The 16,276-nt window shown below is 46.4% G+C and overlaps 1 protein-coding gene across 3 annotated transcripts in view; it reads right to left on the bottom strand.

Annotated features, from left to right (window-relative positions):
• Positions 1-16,276, bottom strand: part of LOC100153087 (nuclear RNA export factor 2) — a 34,665-nt gene continuing 18,389 nt past the window's right edge. For all 3 annotated transcript variants that reach the window (XM_085007380.1, XM_085007379.1, XM_085007381.1), the window contains 20 exons: positions 11,655-11,838; positions 11,265-11,421; positions 9,383-9,466; positions 9,168-9,272; positions 8,968-9,051; positions 8,761-8,830; positions 8,528-8,616; positions 8,302-8,409; positions 8,016-8,125; positions 6,376-6,412; positions 5,890-5,958; positions 5,749-5,804; positions 5,501-5,608; positions 5,314-5,372; positions 5,085-5,200; positions 4,940-4,982; positions 4,328-4,400; positions 3,610-3,792; positions 397-457; positions 1-271 (listed from right to left, as the gene is read on the bottom strand). In XM_085007380.1, coding sequence (XP_084863506.1) covers positions 227-271; positions 397-457; positions 3,610-3,792; positions 4,328-4,400; positions 4,940-4,982; positions 5,085-5,200; positions 5,314-5,372; positions 5,501-5,608; positions 5,749-5,804; positions 5,890-5,958; positions 6,376-6,412; positions 8,016-8,125; positions 8,302-8,409; positions 8,528-8,616; positions 8,761-8,830; positions 8,968-9,051; positions 9,168-9,272; positions 9,383-9,466; positions 11,265-11,421; positions 11,655-11,838 — 1,841 coding nt within the window. In that variant the 3' untranslated portion in view covers positions 1-226. The remainder of the gene's footprint in view (positions 272-396; positions 458-3,609; positions 3,793-4,327; positions 4,401-4,939; positions 4,983-5,084; positions 5,201-5,313; positions 5,373-5,500; positions 5,609-5,748; positions 5,805-5,889; positions 5,959-6,375; positions 6,413-8,015; positions 8,126-8,301; positions 8,410-8,527; positions 8,617-8,760; positions 8,831-8,967; positions 9,052-9,167; positions 9,273-9,382; positions 9,467-11,264; positions 11,422-11,654; positions 11,839-16,276) is intronic.

Consider the following 16,276-nt stretch of genomic DNA (forward strand, 5'->3'; position numbering starts at 1 on the left):
CAACATGCAACATTACTCTTTATTATGAAAATAATCAGCAATCGTGAATGGGGGAAATACACAGAACAACTAATCCTTCAGGTGGTTATGTTACTGGGCCTACAAGGCAGCTTTGGCTTCTTGGTCTACTAGGCCTCCAACCCTAGTCATGGGCATGGCCTGAGGCTTGGAAAAGAAAAACAAAGATGACATGGATGAAGATAAAGATGACATCCAAGGGCTCCTTTTAGGGGATTACTTTGAAGGCCTCTTCTGGGATCTTGCCCTCGGTCTGGAGGGAAGAAGTCGGAATGTCAGAAGAGCCAGCTCCCTGGCCCCCGGCCTCCACCTCCTTGTCCTCCCCAAAGGCCCAGAGAGGGAGTTCCCTCTTTAACCTACTTGATCCCCAGACCTCACCTTGAGTATACTGAAGACTTGCCCAGCTCTGGTGTAGTTCCACTCATTGTCCTGAAGGCACCTGCAGTGGGAGAAGAACAGATGATCTCCACTGGTATCACAGTACAGACACACTGACCTGTAATGCCACCACTAAATTTATGCCACCTTCTTGCTGGGACACATGTACCACTATGATGAGCACCATGTGTCATGACGAAGAGAGGCTCAGAGAAAACCAAACCATCTATCACTAGCATTCATGCCCACTGGAATTCAAGGCAGAAAAGTAGATCTGTGCAGAACGACAAGGGAATTTTTTTTTATAAATTATACACAGACAGACAGACAGACAGACAGACACACACACACACACACACACACACACACACACACACACACACACACACTGATCAAGAAAGATGTTCAAGAAAAGAACAAAGGAAAAATTTTAAAGTACAAGTTTCTGGTCATGTTTTATTGAGATGTAATGCCCACACCATTTTAGAGGATACAATTCAGTGGTTCTTAGTGCATTCACAAGACTGTAAAACCATCACAACTACCTAATTCCAAAATAGTTTTATACCTCAAAAAGAAACTTCTTAACCATTCCAAGTTATCTTGGCAATCACTAATCTGCTTTAATTTCCTATGGATTTGCCTATTCTGGACATTTCATATAAATAGAATTAACAATATATAACCTTTTATGACTGGCTTCTTTCACTCAGAGTAATGATTTCAAGGTTCATCCATGCCATGGCATATATCAGAACTGTGTTCTATTTTATGATTAAATAATATTCTACTATATGGATATACTAGATTTACTTATCCATGCATCATCTAAAGGACATTTGAGTTTTTCCCACCTTTTTGTCATTATGAATAATGCTAGTATGAACATTCCTGTACAAGTTTTAGAATGAACATATGTTTTCATTTCTCTTGGTATATACTTAGGAGTGAGTTTACAATAACTCCATATTTAACATTCTAAGGAACTGCTAACTTTTCTCACAGTGAATGCTTCACTTCACCTTCATACCTGTAGTATAAGAGAGTTCTAATTTTCTCCACATCTTCACCTATGCTTATCTTTCGTTTCATTGATTAAAGCTATCTTAGTGTGTGTGAAGTGGTATCTCATGGTTGTTTTCATTTGCATTTCCCTAATGACTAAAGATGTCGAGCATGTTTTCATGTGCTTGTTGGTCATACGTATATCATCTTTAGAAAAAATGTTTATTCAAATCCTTTCTCCATTTTTAAATCGGGTATTTATCTTTTGATTGTTGAATTGTAAAATCCTTCAACATTCTAGACAGTAGACTATCAGATATAAGATTTGCAAATATTTTTCTCCCATTTTGTGGACTGTATTTTCACTTTTCTTTTTATTTCTTTTTCGGCCACACCTGAAATGAAGTTCCTGGGCCAGGGACTGAATCTGAGTCACAGCTGCCGCCTACACCTAAGCTATATCAACACCAGATGCTTAACCCACTGCGCCACAGCAGGAACTCCTATTTTCACTTTCTTGATAGTGTCCTTTGATGCACAAAAGCTGTTATTTATTTATTTATTTATTGGCTGTGCCCATAACATGTGGAAGTTTCTGGGCCATGGATTGAACCTACGCCACAGTGGTAACCAGAGCCACAGCAGTGACAATGCCAGGTCCTTAACCCAATGCACCACAAGGGGATTCCACAAAAGCTTTTCATTTTGATGAAGTGCAATTTATTTGTTGCTTTTTTTGGGGGGGGGGCCACACCTGCAGCATATGGAGGTTCCCAGGTTAGGGGTTGAATCAGAGCTGTAGCTGCTGGTCTACACCACAGCCACAGCAACTCAAGATCCGAGCTACATCTGTGACCTACACCACAGCTCATGGCAACACTGGATCCTTAACCCACTGAGAGAGGACAGGGATCAAACCTGCATCCTCATGGATACTAGTCAGGTTTGTTTCTGCTGAGCCACAACAGGAACCCCTTTATTTGTATCTTTGGTTGCTTGTGCTTTTGGTGTCATATATAAAAAACCACCGCCTAATTCAAGGTCATGAAAATATGTACCTATGTGAGTTTTTCCAGTTGTATATCTTACATTAGATCTTTGATCCATCTTTGATCCAAATCCACACACACTTGTCCTGTGTGTGACAGACATGAAAATGCTTTCTTTTTGCATGTGAATACCCATGTGTCCCAGAACCATCTGCTGAAAAGACTGCTTTTCCTCCATTAATTCTTTTGGCATCTAATTGAAAATTAACTGGCTACAAATATCAGGGTTTATTTCTGTACTCTCAATTCTATTGTACTGACCTATCCAAATGTCAGTTATATGTAGTCTTAATTACAGAATAATTTTTGAAATTGTGAGGATCAGAACTTGTATGTCCTCAACTTTATTCTTCCACTTTAATATTGTTTTGACTATTCTGGGTCCATTGCATTACCATGTGAATTTCAGAATCATCTTATCAGTTTCTGGAAAGGAGCTGGCTAGAATTTTGATAAATAGGGTGTCGACTCTACAGAGCACTTTGAGTAGTATTACCATCTTAACAATATTATCTTCCAGTTCATGAACACAGAATTTCCTTCCATTTTTTAGGTTTTCCTTAACTTATTCCAGTAATGTTTTGAAGATTTTAAAGTATAAGTTTTTCACTTCTTTTTACATTTCTTCCTAAGTATTTATTCTTTTTGATGCTATTATAAATCATATTGTTTTCTTAATTTCAATTTAGGACTGTTCATAGTCAGTGCATAGAAATACAAATTATTTTTATATATTGATCTTGTATTCAGAAACTCTGTTCAACTTATGTATTCTAACAGTTTCTCAGTGAATTTCTTAGGATTTTTCCATATAAAAGACCATGTCATATAAGCCTGATACTGTTTTAAAATGCTTTACGGGAGTTCTCTTGTGATGCAGCAGGTTGAGGATCTGATGTCCCTGCAGTGGCCTCGGTTGCTGCTGTGGCATGAGTTTGATTACTGGCCTGGGAATTTCTATATGCCATGGCCGTAGGTAAAAAAAAAAAAAAAATTACATATATCATCATAAAATTAGGATTTTTTTTTTTCATGAGCTTACTTTTTGAGGGAAGTAAAATATCCGAATAATTATTTTTCCAAATTGACTGTGTGTTTCCATTACTAATTCCCTCATTATCCCAGCTCCCTCATATCTTCATCCACACACAATACTCACTTCTCAGACCATTGGAGGTTCATCCCAGACTGACTGGAGAAAGCTTTTACAATTTGCTGCTGCTCTTCAGAGAGGGTTGGCATGGAGCTGGTGGACGGTGTGGGCACTGAGATGGAGAATGTGCTCTGAGTCTTTTTAGGGCTGGCTTCTCTCACAAAAAGTTCATCATTCACAATGAAAAGACTGGAGGAAAAATGGGCAATAAGACAATGGGACAAAGAGACTACTCTACACCTGCAAAGATGACCCTGCTTCCAATGCCGCCCAGGAACCAGATTCCATCCATACCCCTTCTGCGTCTGTCCTCCAGGCTCCTTGACAGCCGCATCTGCCCCTCCCACAGAGCCCACCTTTGGAGACTGTCTACCAACTTCATGAGATTTATAGGTTTATCCCCAACCCAGGAATGATTCTGCATTTACCCTTTACAACAGCCCAAGGAGTGGACAGTCTGATCCCCATTTTCAGAGGAAGTCACTGAGCTACAGAGAGGGCATGTGACTTGACCAAGGTCACACAGCAAGTGACCTTGGGTCAAGGAGAGAACCCATGTTTCGATTCCAGAGCCCAGGCTCTTCTTCACCACTAGGCTAGACTGCTCCTCGGAGCTATGGGCTGGGGTTTCCACAATATGGAGAAAACCTAAGGTCTGCACCTCCACAGTCCCACCTGGAGCCCAGGCTGAGATGGGTGTTCCCAGCCACAACACAGCACTCACCTGGAAGAGGTGGCAGGGGTAGCGATGAAGGTTCGGGTGAAGGCACGAACACAGCCCTGAGACCAGCCTCCCACTGCAACGACCAACAACAGGACCCCTTAGAGCCCCACGTGCTTTACATGCACCCACGGGGTTCCCAGTCAGGGTCTGACTTGACATGCAGGCCGAGGGGACACCTGTTCATGAGTGGGCAGGGTGTTGGGAAGGGGAGGGCAACTGTAGGAGCAGACTGCTCCAGTGACGGGGCCCCTCGACCACCACTCCACAAGTCCACGGGATGCATGTTCCACAGCTGCCCAAGAGGTGGACATTACCACCCCACTTTGCAGAGGAGGAAACTGGGGTTTAAGCAATGGCCCAAGTTCTCAGAGTAAGGATCTGGAATGAGAGCCATCAAACCCCATGACCTGGGTCCCCAACACCCAGTGCGTGCAGGGCGGAGGGCATGACCGCAGGCCACACCTGGGTTGTCTGTGGGAGGAGTGAAGGCTGGAGAACCCAGAGGGGGCGGGAAGGGAGGCAGGGATTGAGGACCTGTGAGAGTTCTGAGAGGGAGCCCCACCAGGGGGAGGGCTCACTGGGGCCCCTGGGGAGGGGGCTACACACACCCACCTTCCTTGAACACCCCGGTGACAGAGAAGCAGAGCATCGTTTCCTGAAAGGGAAGAGCCCAGGTGCTCAGTCAATACCAAAACCTCCTATCCACCCACCTGTGGTGGCTTCCCAGTCCTGCCCGAGGGAAGAAGCCCAAGCTCACCGTCTTGAGCCACATGTCCACCATGAAGGAGCTGAAGTCATGCTGAGTTTTGGGCAACACACAGAGGGAATGCACAATATCATGTTTTGTGTGCTTCAGCAACTGGACCCTCAGGTCTGTGGGGGGAAGGGAAGCAAGCAAAGGTCATGGCTGCCCCACATGCCCTGGGCCCCAGGACTGACCCCTTCAAGGTCCCCTTTCCCACATAGTCTTCCCATCACCCACTCACGGGGGTCCTTGAGCTTCTTCATGTTCCTGTTTGCTTCAAGGTACTCGTACAAGCTGCTTCTAGGAGAAAAAGGGGAACAGGATGTGGGGTTTCAGCCAGCATGGGGGTTTGCAAGAGCTGGCCTGTATCTGCAGGGAAGCCCTGCAGCCCGCCAGCCCGGGAGCAGTGTGTGAGCTGGGATACTCACGGGGCCGGGTCCTTGGGATTGAAGGGAATGGTCAGGGAGAAGCAGGCCCTTTGGTGGTAAGCACCCAGGAGACCATATCGATCTCCAGAGTCATAGATCAAGTAATACCTGAGGGAGAACAAAGAGAACAGGCTGTTTGTGTGATAGAGGCCCCAAATGAGACTTGAAAGTCCCTGTGAGCAGAACTGGGCATGGGTGGCCTTTGCCTGTGCTGCCCTCCCCTTCCTCAGATTCCCAGGGAAACTCACTGCTGCAGGAATTGCAGAATTAGACTCTTCAGCGCATCAGATCCTTTATAGCTTTCCTGGAATCCAAAGACATTTCAGGTGACACAGTTGATAAAACCTCCCTTGCAAATACCCCAAATGTTGTTTGATCCTCTTCCTCACCTTGCAGGGCTTTAGCACATAGGGAGTATCAATGTTAACGATCCTTGGTGAGGGTAACACCCGGCCGTCCTGGAGAGAGGAAGAGGAAGTCAGCAGTGGAGACTGGGGAGCTAGCCCAGGATGATCCAGGGGGAAAAAAGATGCCCCCCAGAGGGTGAGTTCAGAGGTCAGATGTCAAAGGGCCCCGGAAATTCATTCCATGGACAAGCTCACAGTGGGTGTCTTGATCATGAGGTCTTGGAAGCAACTACTGTTATATGCAAATTTTGTGTGTGTGTGTGTGTGTGTGTGTGTGTGTGTGTGTGTGTGTGTGTTTACGGATATTTTTCCAGCGAGTATACCCATGTCTATTTCAGAAGTTCTTCTGCCCTAAAATGGTTAAGGGTCCGATGCAAACATGTAATGTAGGCAAGACCCACCGGGCTTGAGGGCAGGTGCAAAGGTCACCTATGTAAGTGAGACACAATGATGAACACAGGCACTTACCAGGCGTAACAACTTGGGGAAGCATTCTCTGATGGCACTGTCCAAAACCAAAAATAGAAAGACGTGATGGACAGATCAGGGTTATGAAGCCTCTCTCCCTCTGTCTCTCCCTCTTTCTCTCCTTCCTCTCCTTCCCCCCTGGGGGCTCCCCCGAGACTGCCCTGACTCCCTTCTCCAGGGCCACAAGAAGCAGCATGTCAATCCCATGCTCCAGGCCTTCCTTCCCCCCTTCCTCCCTCCAGGTCCCCACTGAAGGCTGTGGAGAGAAGAGGGAAGGGGGTGGGAGCCCAGGGCTCGGCCACCTCACTGGGGGTCCAGGATTCCGCCAGGACCAGGACACCCCCAGGGATGGCCCAGGATGCTTGGGCAGGGAGCTGAGTGAGCCAGGGCTCAGGAGGCAGGGAGGGAAATGGAGGGGATGAAGACAGAAAGGGAGGGAAGGGAGGGGAAGAGATGAGAGAGACGCAGGGGCATAGAGACAAGGCTGAGACAGAAAGCTAAGCAAAGAGAAGGGGAAGAAGCTCTCCCATGGTGGTGGGGGTGGGTGAGGGAAGAAGACAGAAGAAAGAGGAAAGAAATCTCTCCTGCTGCAGCCCCTGGAATGGCCCAGGCACCCAGAATAGGAAGGGAAAATATGCACATGTTGACCTGGGGCCCCACTGGTCCCGGCTGAACCTTTCTCACCTGCGCGAGCTCAGTCTGACCTGGGCATGGGAAACGGAGTAGCCTCGGGGGCAGACCTTCCCCAGGAGGAGTAAAGGGTCAGTTCCCAGCTCAGTATGGGGCTGAGGGTCTCTGGTCCCCTCTTATGATCGCCGTCTTCCCTCCCGATGGCCCCTGCACCTGTTCCTTTCTTACTGATTCCATGCCTGAGGAATCATATTGATTTGGGGCCACCTTGAAGTCCTGTGAAGGACCAGGCAGGATGATATGACATGTCTGAGGAGGGATGGGAAATGCCCCTTAGAGGCGTATCATTCGGTATCCTCCACCACTTTCACCCTCTGACTTTCATTCCTGCCTAATACTCACTGACCACTTGACTCAAGGAACTCTGGGTTCTCCCAAGGAAGACAAAGTTCCTATCATTGGGTCAGAGGAGCAGATGTTATTACAGGAGCCACCCAGGGCCTCAGCCCTCAGCCTGGGGCAAGCAAACCCCCATGTCAACCCGGGGTTGGAGAGGGTACATTTTTGGAGGAAGGGAAAGAGGGCCCTTCTCAGAACGGAGGAGGGAAGCCCCATCTCAGCACAGAGTAGGAAGGCCTGTCTCAGCTTGAGGCCTTGGGCTGCAGGACCCTTCTCAGTCCAGGGCATCAGCATCTGGCACAAGGCCAGTCACTCCTTGTGCTGGGGAGGTGAGGGAGCCCTGCTTCCTGGATATCAATCTTCTCAGGACATGGTAGAGAATGCTGCGTTCAGAGTCGGGAAACAGATCCCAGAGCATCTGAAGAGGTGAGCAGGTCAGAGGGAGGAAAGTAGAACTCTAATCACAAGTGAGGGACACAGAAAAGAGAAGGCAGGGACTGTGGTCTTCCCAGAAGACCAGGGCTGCCACTTTTGACAAAGGGGCACTGTCAGAGGTAATTTAGTCTCCAGTGGGTGAAGGTCACCAAGAAGGGTGTCAAGTTCACACTGACCTTATGTAGGTGGACTGGTTTGGGAAGGTGCCACACAGAGGGTTCCCTTGTAGCCACAGCTCCTCAAGCTTCAGCCCTTTCATCTTGCTCAACTCCCAGGCTGACTTCAGCTGAGAATTAGGTGGAAGAAATTGGACAAGGAATCCCAGGGAAAGAGAGACATCCAGATCCCTGAAACCCCAGCCCCCACCCTACTCCAAGGGTCTCCTCACCTGCCCCTCATCACCACTCCGATGGCCACCACCCCCACTCTCGACTCAACTTTGACCTGGCTCCCTCTTCTCACCTCATTTTTGGAGAGGTTCAGAATCTTGACTGTGGGGACCATCTGTATAATGTCAGACAGGCCATCCAGCCGGTACAGTTTGTTGCTACTCAGGTTCAAGGACAACAGCTTTGGGGGAAGAAGAGTTAGAGTGATGGATACCTCCTAGGGCCTGGGCGACCAACCTCCCTCCACCCCACCCCCTCCACACCCTGCCTTAAAAGCAGCCCTGGGCCGACAGACTCACCTCAGGGAAATTCTTTTCAATGATCTGCAGGGTGGCAGACATGCAGTTTCTTCGATTCAGAATTATATCAATATCATGACCTACCAAGCCTTCAGGGAGGAGAGGGGGTGGGACTCAGGAAGCTGAGTGGGGTCCAGGGCCAGCAGCAACCCCTCCCCATGTTACCATCCCTGTCTCCCTCCAGGAAGACCTCTCTGCCCCCACCCACCCTAGAACAACTGCTGTCACCACACCTGGGTCAAAGCGGAGCCTCTGGAGGTCAAGAGCTTTCTGGGAGACATCATAGCGTTTGTACAAGGTCAGCTGCAGAGAGAGATGGAAAGAGCCGCTCTGAGACTGTGGTGGGGACAAGGGAAACTGGGGGCAAGGGGAACAAGGGTCTGGAGGAAGAAGAGGCGGGTCTGAGTGTTGGCACACAGCACGCCTTGAGTCTGCATTACCTTTAGCTGCTCCATTTCTTCTGGCTCCAACTTATTGCGCACTGAGTAGGGAACAACATCAGAGGGGTTGACAATGATAGGTATCTGTGGGAGGGAATTGTTGGTTAAGCACAAGGAACTCTAGTTCCAGAGGAGATGGCCAGCCCCTGGCCTGTCCTCCTGTCCCAGGATGAGGTACAGGTAATGCCTTCGACACACACCTTTTGGTCCTCCTCATCACAGATCTTGTAGTTGACATCCATCAATGCAGAGGCAGTGCTAGCATCCTGGACAAAGAACCGAGCCCCACTTTTCACGTAATGAAACTGCAGGGATTAAATGCAACAGCAACAGTGTCAGAGGCGAATGACCCTGGATGAACTAGGTCTCTCCCCTTCCCCATGACTACTTATCTGGCTTCACCATCCTCTCTTACATCCACTGGAATGAAGGGAACACTGCAATGGCTCTGGATTGAGTCCATTAGCCATGTTTTGTCATACTTTATCCCGTAAGGAATCTAAGGATGAAAAAAGGGATAGGAGAGAAGAGAGACAACATGGAATTAATGCTGGAGAACAGACCTAACCCAATGTTCTTTTCTGACCTTCTTCTGAGCTTCAAAGGACTGCTAAAGAAGGCACCACTGCAGTCTCCCAAAGCAACAGAAATAAGAGCAAAAATAAACCAGTGGGACCTAATCAAACTGACAAGCTTTTGCACAGCAAAGGAAACCAAAAAGAAAACAAAAAGACAACTTACAGAATGGGAGAAAATAGTTTCAAAATGATGCAATGGACAAGGGCTTAATCTCTAGGATATACAAGCAACTTATACAACTCAATAGCAAAAAAGCCAACAACCCAATGGAAAAATAGGCAAAGGACCTGAATAGACATTTCTCCAAGGAAGATATACAGATGGCCAACAAGCACTTGAAACAATGCTCAACATCCCTGATTATTAGAGAAATGCAAATCAAAACTACCATGAGATACCAACTCACACCAGTCAGAATGGCCATCATTAATAAGTCCACAAAACCATCATTGGCATTGTCTGCACTCTTTGGACAAATGCTAGAGGGGGGTGCTGAGAAAAGGGAACCCTCCGGCACTGTTGGTGGGAATGTAAGCTGGTACAGCCACTATGGAGAACAGTGTGGAGGTAGCTTAGAAACCTATACATAGAACTACCACATGACCCAGCAATCCCACTCTTGGGCATATACCCAGACAAAACTTTCCTTAAAAAAGACACATGCACCCGCATGTTCACTGCAGCTCTATTCACAATAGCCAAGACATGGAAACAACCCAAATGTCCATGGACAGATGACTGGATTAGGAAGATGTGGTATATATACACAATAGGATACTACTCAGCCATAAAAAAGAACAACATAACACCATTTGTAGCAACATGGATGGAATTAGAAACTCTCATACTGAGTGAAATCAGTCAGAAAGAGAAAGACAAATACCATATGATATCGCTTATATCTTGAATCTAATATAAGGCACAAATGAACCTTTCCACAGGAAAAAAAATTATGGACTTGGAGAATAGACTTGTGGCTGCCCCGGGGGAGGGGGAGGGAGTGCGGTGGTTGGGGAGCTTGGGGTTAATAGATGTAGACTATTGCCTTTAGAATGGATTAGCAATGAGATCCTGCTGTATAGCACTGGGAACTACGTCTAGTCAGTAACGATGGAGCATGATAATGTGAGAAAATAGAATGTGTACATATATGTGTAACTGGGTCACTATGCTGTATGGCAGAAAAAAATTGTATTGGGGAAATAACTATTAAAAAAAAAAAGAAGGGACCACTGACACAATGTCTTATGCTTGAGCCAATATGGGTTTTCTAAACACTCTTCCTCTCCATTTGAAGGCTCTCCTCCAAAAAAATTAAGGTGCTAGAGATGATCTTCCTCTTGTAAAGTTTCAGGAGATTTTACCTTGTGCAGACACTGCTTGACCCTCAGACAAGGTCTCTAGAGATTCACCCACCATCTCCCAAACTCAGCTTGCCCAACTGAGACATCTAGTGTGGAGTTGCTCCATATCCTTGGCAGCAGTTTCCATCTTTGCCTTGAGAGAGTCTCCTCTGTTCCCTTTACACTCAGCCTGTTCCCTTTATATTGCTTCTCTGAATTTGCCCTTAGATGAATAAGATTGTTAACTCCTACTAACATAAAGGACAGATTACAAACTTTCTCCAACCAAATAAACTGGCATCTTTACATGAGATCAACACAACTCCCTCTGACTTTTCTCTCCTGCACATTCCACATATTTTTTAGGACACTCACTGTGACCTTGAACCAGCTTGACTGGGTTCTGTCTTGTGTATTCTCCCCTGTTTCTTTCTCCATAGGTTTTCCATTTGTCCAGACAGTAATATGGATGTGGCCCTCACTGTGCCATTTCACTCTCCTGTTGTCTTGCTGGGCAGCAGTGCAGGGAGAGCTGCAGGGGGAACATGGAGAGAAGAAGGGCGAGTGCCCATCAGTGCTCAGAAAGTCTTTTACACACCTTTGCCTCTTTGACACCAGGACTACAATGATGATTTCTCAACCACTGGTCCACTTCTAGCATGCTTCGTCTTTCCAGGGCAAGGAGGAGAAGAGGTCCATGGAGAATGGCAGAGCTGCACAATCCCAGGGGCTGCCGCGCACACACCCTGCTGCCCGGTCACTTACTCTCTTCCTTTGGGGTCCTCCTGGACATCCATCATCATCACATTTCCATCCTCCTCCTGGAGCCCTGAAGGCTGAGGCTCATATCCACCGTGTTCATAACGAGGGCTCCTCTTGCTCAGACTATGTGGGGAAGAACTCCAACCTTCACTTCTTTCTTGAGATGAACTACCCGCATCGTCATAGTCTGTAAAAGGGGAACGAACAGACAAGCGTGAAGACACGTCAGTGGCCCACTCACCTTGTACCCTGTCCTGGGCTAAGAGGATGGTAGGGTAAGCAAAGCACCAACCTGCCCTAAGGGACCCATCCCACACACCCCAGAAAGGAATCCCTTCTGCCTGTCCAGGTAGGAGGGCCTTCTCTGACTGATGGCACTAGCAGGGGAGGAGCACGGGAGGAGGAGGAAGGGGGAGGGGGAGAAAGGGGACGAGGGGGAGAGGAAAACTGTGTCGAACCTTTGAAAACAAGAGAGCGGGATTTATAATGAACAGAGGCGTGTGCGTCCCTGGGTTAGACTGGACCCCAGCCACATGCCAGGAAGGTGCCTGAATCTCATCTTCCCTCAGGGCTTTCTAACCACCACACCAATCCCTGGGAGGCGACCTCTCTCTCATGCCTCCCAAACCCAACCAGCCACCAGACTGATTCCACTACCAATCAGCAAGCTCAACTTCCTCTGTCAGGGCAGCGCGAGCTTTAAAGTCAGGTGGGACCCATGTAGCAGCCTTCTCAACTGTCCCCCTCCCTCCAGCCCTGCTCTCTACAGTACTCCGTTTGAAGTGGCCAGAGTGACCTCTCTTGAGGGCCAGCCTGAAATGCCCTTCGGCTCAGGAGGTGACTCCTTCTAAGCTCAGTTCTTCCATAACTAGGCCCTGAATGACAACCGGCATGATGTGTCTACTACCTGACATGCTGAATGACAACCAGCATGTGTCAACTACCACTTCCAGGTGTTTGGGGATTCTTCACTCTGCTTTCTGTTACTGATTTCTAGTTTGATTCCATCATGGCCAGAGAACACACTGTGGGTGACTGAACTTACTGAGGTTTGTTTGAGGGTCCCAGAGATGGTCTGACTTGTTTGGTGAATGTTACACAGACCCTCAGGCGAAAAATCCTATGCTGCTGTCACTGTGTAGCTTGTCCTATTTGTCATGCAGATCCTGTCAGTGTAATGTGTTATTCAGAACTCCTATATCCTTGGAGACTTCTCTCTAGTAATTCCATCACTTGCTGAGAGGCAGGGTGGGGAGGTGTTGAAGGCCCCAACTCTAATTATGGACCTGGCCGTCTCTCCTTTCAGCTCCATCTGTTTCTGCTTTGTGTACCTTGAGGCTCTGCTGCCTGGTGCACACACATTGAGGATCATTGTGTCTCCCCAGTGGCCTGATCCTTTTGTCATGTTCTAAGGCCTTTTTGGTCTCTTATTCTTTACTCTGACCTCTCCTTTTTGGATTACTGAAGCCACAGGTATGCTTAGCAAGTGTCTTGGTTATACCTCACCCGGTAGCCACCCTTAGGAGTTGCGTTGCCATTCACGCGTCCACCCACAAACTGTCCCCACCAACATATCTAATTCACCACGTGAAAAGCTTTGGAAGCTATTTTGGCAGCTGCAGAAATAAGATGGTGTCAATGACCTCTCCCATAGGTGGATTCACTAACGGTATTTTATTTTGACCACATTCCACTGAAACCGTGAACCAGCAGATAGGCCTACTAGTGGTTGGGGAGGCGGGAGTGGGGGTGGTGGGGGGGAGGGATGATTGTGGTAACTGCACTGCGGGAAACCGGCTTCCTTTGGGTTCTAGCACTTTGGGTTCTCTAGGTTTGTGTGTTGTACATTTTGTACATTAACGATTCCATGCTGTCGCAGGGCATGGCACGCTTACGAGCAGAAATTCTCCCACTCACTGCCGATCACTCCTCCATGTAGTGATTACGACCTGGGCTCTCATTAAGTCCTCTGGGGAGTCACTGCCTTCACTGTGTGGCCCGCTGTCAGGACACTCCCGCTACTCACAACCTCTGGGACCTGCCCTGAGCGGCACTGGAAGTGACATTCAACTCGGCGAGAGAGCACTCGACCCCCAAATGCCACTTCTTCAGTCTCTAAAACTTGGAGGTGGCCTGGAGGGCTCTCTTTCTCCCAAGCTCCAAATCCAACTGGTCAGGAAATTCCCTTGCCCCCCCCCCCAAAGTATGTCCAGAATCCCGAGCCACTTCTCACCACCCCCATCACTACCACCCTGGCCAAGACACCAACATCTACCTCCTGGATTCTATGACCATCCCACTCGCCCCTCTGCTGTTCATCCTGGCTCCCCTAGCTGGCTGTTTTCAACCCAGCAGCAAAGCAGAAGTCAAATAATTTCATTGCTTCACTCCGCACCACAAAACAATGGTTTGAATCTCATCAACATGTTAAGAAGCCATGAGTGCACAATGATACTAATCAACCATAACAACAACAAAGAGGAACCTGACTGGTGACCTTCGGGAAATGCCAGGAAACCAACTCATTTTCATGAGAATCTATCATTAAAAGGAAGAAAATCAAATATTAATGGAAAGAGTAAGGGCACGTGGTCAACATATGGTGTATAGGCAGAGGCAGAGTCATTTCGAGGACCGACATTATGTCAGAAATACCATGGCCGAGGGGAAAGCGGCAAACTGAGCTAACAGCTCCAGCGGTCCCCAGGCTGACCAACTAAGTTGGGTACCTAAACAGGGCCAGAGCTCCCCCTCATCAAGGTGATTCAGACACAAGCAACCTCAGGCATCACCTTGTTAAGTATTTGGTAGAATACTCCAGGGAAGCCATCTGGACCTGGGATTTACTTTGTTGGGAGATATTTGATAACTGATTCACTATCTTTAGTCATTAACTGATCTGTTCATATTTTCTATTTATTTATGATTTAGTCTTGGTAGATTGTCTGTTTGGGGGAATTTATCCATTTATTCTAGGTATTCCAATTTATTGGCATATAATTGTTCATAGTATTTTCTTATAATCCTTGTAATTTCTGTAATCAATTGTAATGTCCCTCATTAATTTCTGATTTTAATTATTTGAATCTCCTGTATTTTTTTCTTAGTGAGTCTAGCTAAGGTTTCGTCAATTTTGTTTATCTTTTAAAAAATCCAGCTCTTAGTTTCACTGACTCTTCTATAGTTTTACTTTTCTCTATTTAATTTATGTCTGCCCTTATTGAATTCCTTCCTTCTGCTAGTTTTTGGTTTAGTTTATTCTTCTGTTATGCTGAGGTATAAATTTAGGTTGTCTATTTGAGATTCTTTTGTCTTTTTAATGTACACATTTAAAGCTATAAACTTCCTTCTTAGCACTTCTTTGATGCACCCCATAATTTTTGGTATGATATACTTTCATTTTAATTTGTTTCAACATAGCCTCTAATTTCCTTTGTGACTTCTTCTTTTACTCTTTCATTGTTTATGAATATGTGTGAAGATTCCTCAAAAAATTAAAAATGGAACTGCCATAACAATTCCATTTCTGGGTATATATCCGAAAGAATTGAAAGTAGAGTCTTTTTTTTTTTTTTTGTCTTTTTTTGCTATTTCTTGGGCCGCTCCCACGGCATATGGAGGTTCCCAGGCTAGGGGCTGAATTGGAGCTGCAGCCACCGGCCTTTGCCAGAGCCACAGCAACGCTGGATCCGAGCCGAGTCTGCAACCTACACCACAGCTCACGGCAACGCCGGATCGTTAACCCACTGAGCAAGGCCACGGATCAAACCCGCAACCTCATGGTTCCTAGTCGGATTTGTTAACCACTGAGCCACGACGGGAACTCCTGAAAGTAGAGTCTTGAAGAGATATTTGCACCATGGCAGCACTATTCACGATAGCCAAGAGGTCAAAACAATTAAAATGTCCATTGATGGATGAAGAGATGAACAAATTGTGGTACATGCATACAATAGAATATTATTTAGCCTTATAAAGGAAGGAAATTCTGTCACATGCTACAACATGGTGGATGAACCTTGAGAACATTATGCTAAATGAAATAAGCCAATCAGGATAGGACAAATACTGCATGATTCCACTTATATCAGTTCTCTAATGTAGTCAAATTCATAGAAAGAGACAGCAGAATAGGGTTACCAATGGATGAGAGGAAGGGGCAATGGGAAATTGCTCTTTAAAGTATGGAGTTTCAGAATTACAAGATGAAAAATTTCTGAAGATTGATTTCACAACAATGTGAGTACACTTAACAGTACTGAACTGTACACTTAAAATGCTTATGATGGTAAATATGTGTTTTTCATCATAATTTTAAAAACTGTATATTACAGTATGATTGCTCAAAAGAAAATATTAAGGAAAGTTCATGTTTTGGTATGTGAATATAAACTTAAAGAAGTCAAGGTAAAGGAACACATGAGAATGTCAACTGTGTTTATAAACAGGTGTTTGGAATGCACAATAGTTATACTTTCATGTCTATGCTCTATTTGTATAAATGGCTGGGTCAGGGTTTTGCCATGTGCTTAGGTGGAATCACTATTCCTACTGACTCATTACTCAGCAGAATAGAAATAATTATTGATAATCGGATCCACCTGTCTTCTGATTATTAAACTACA

This window comes from Sus scrofa, chromosome X (assembly GCF_054392235.1).
Source record: "Sus scrofa isolate SSC_HxYL_T2T_F1_AM1 chromosome X, Sscrofa_HxYL_maternal_Yorkshire_Landrace_v2.0, whole genome shotgun sequence".
Lineage (NCBI taxonomy): Eukaryota > Metazoa > Chordata > Mammalia > Artiodactyla > Suidae > Sus > Sus scrofa.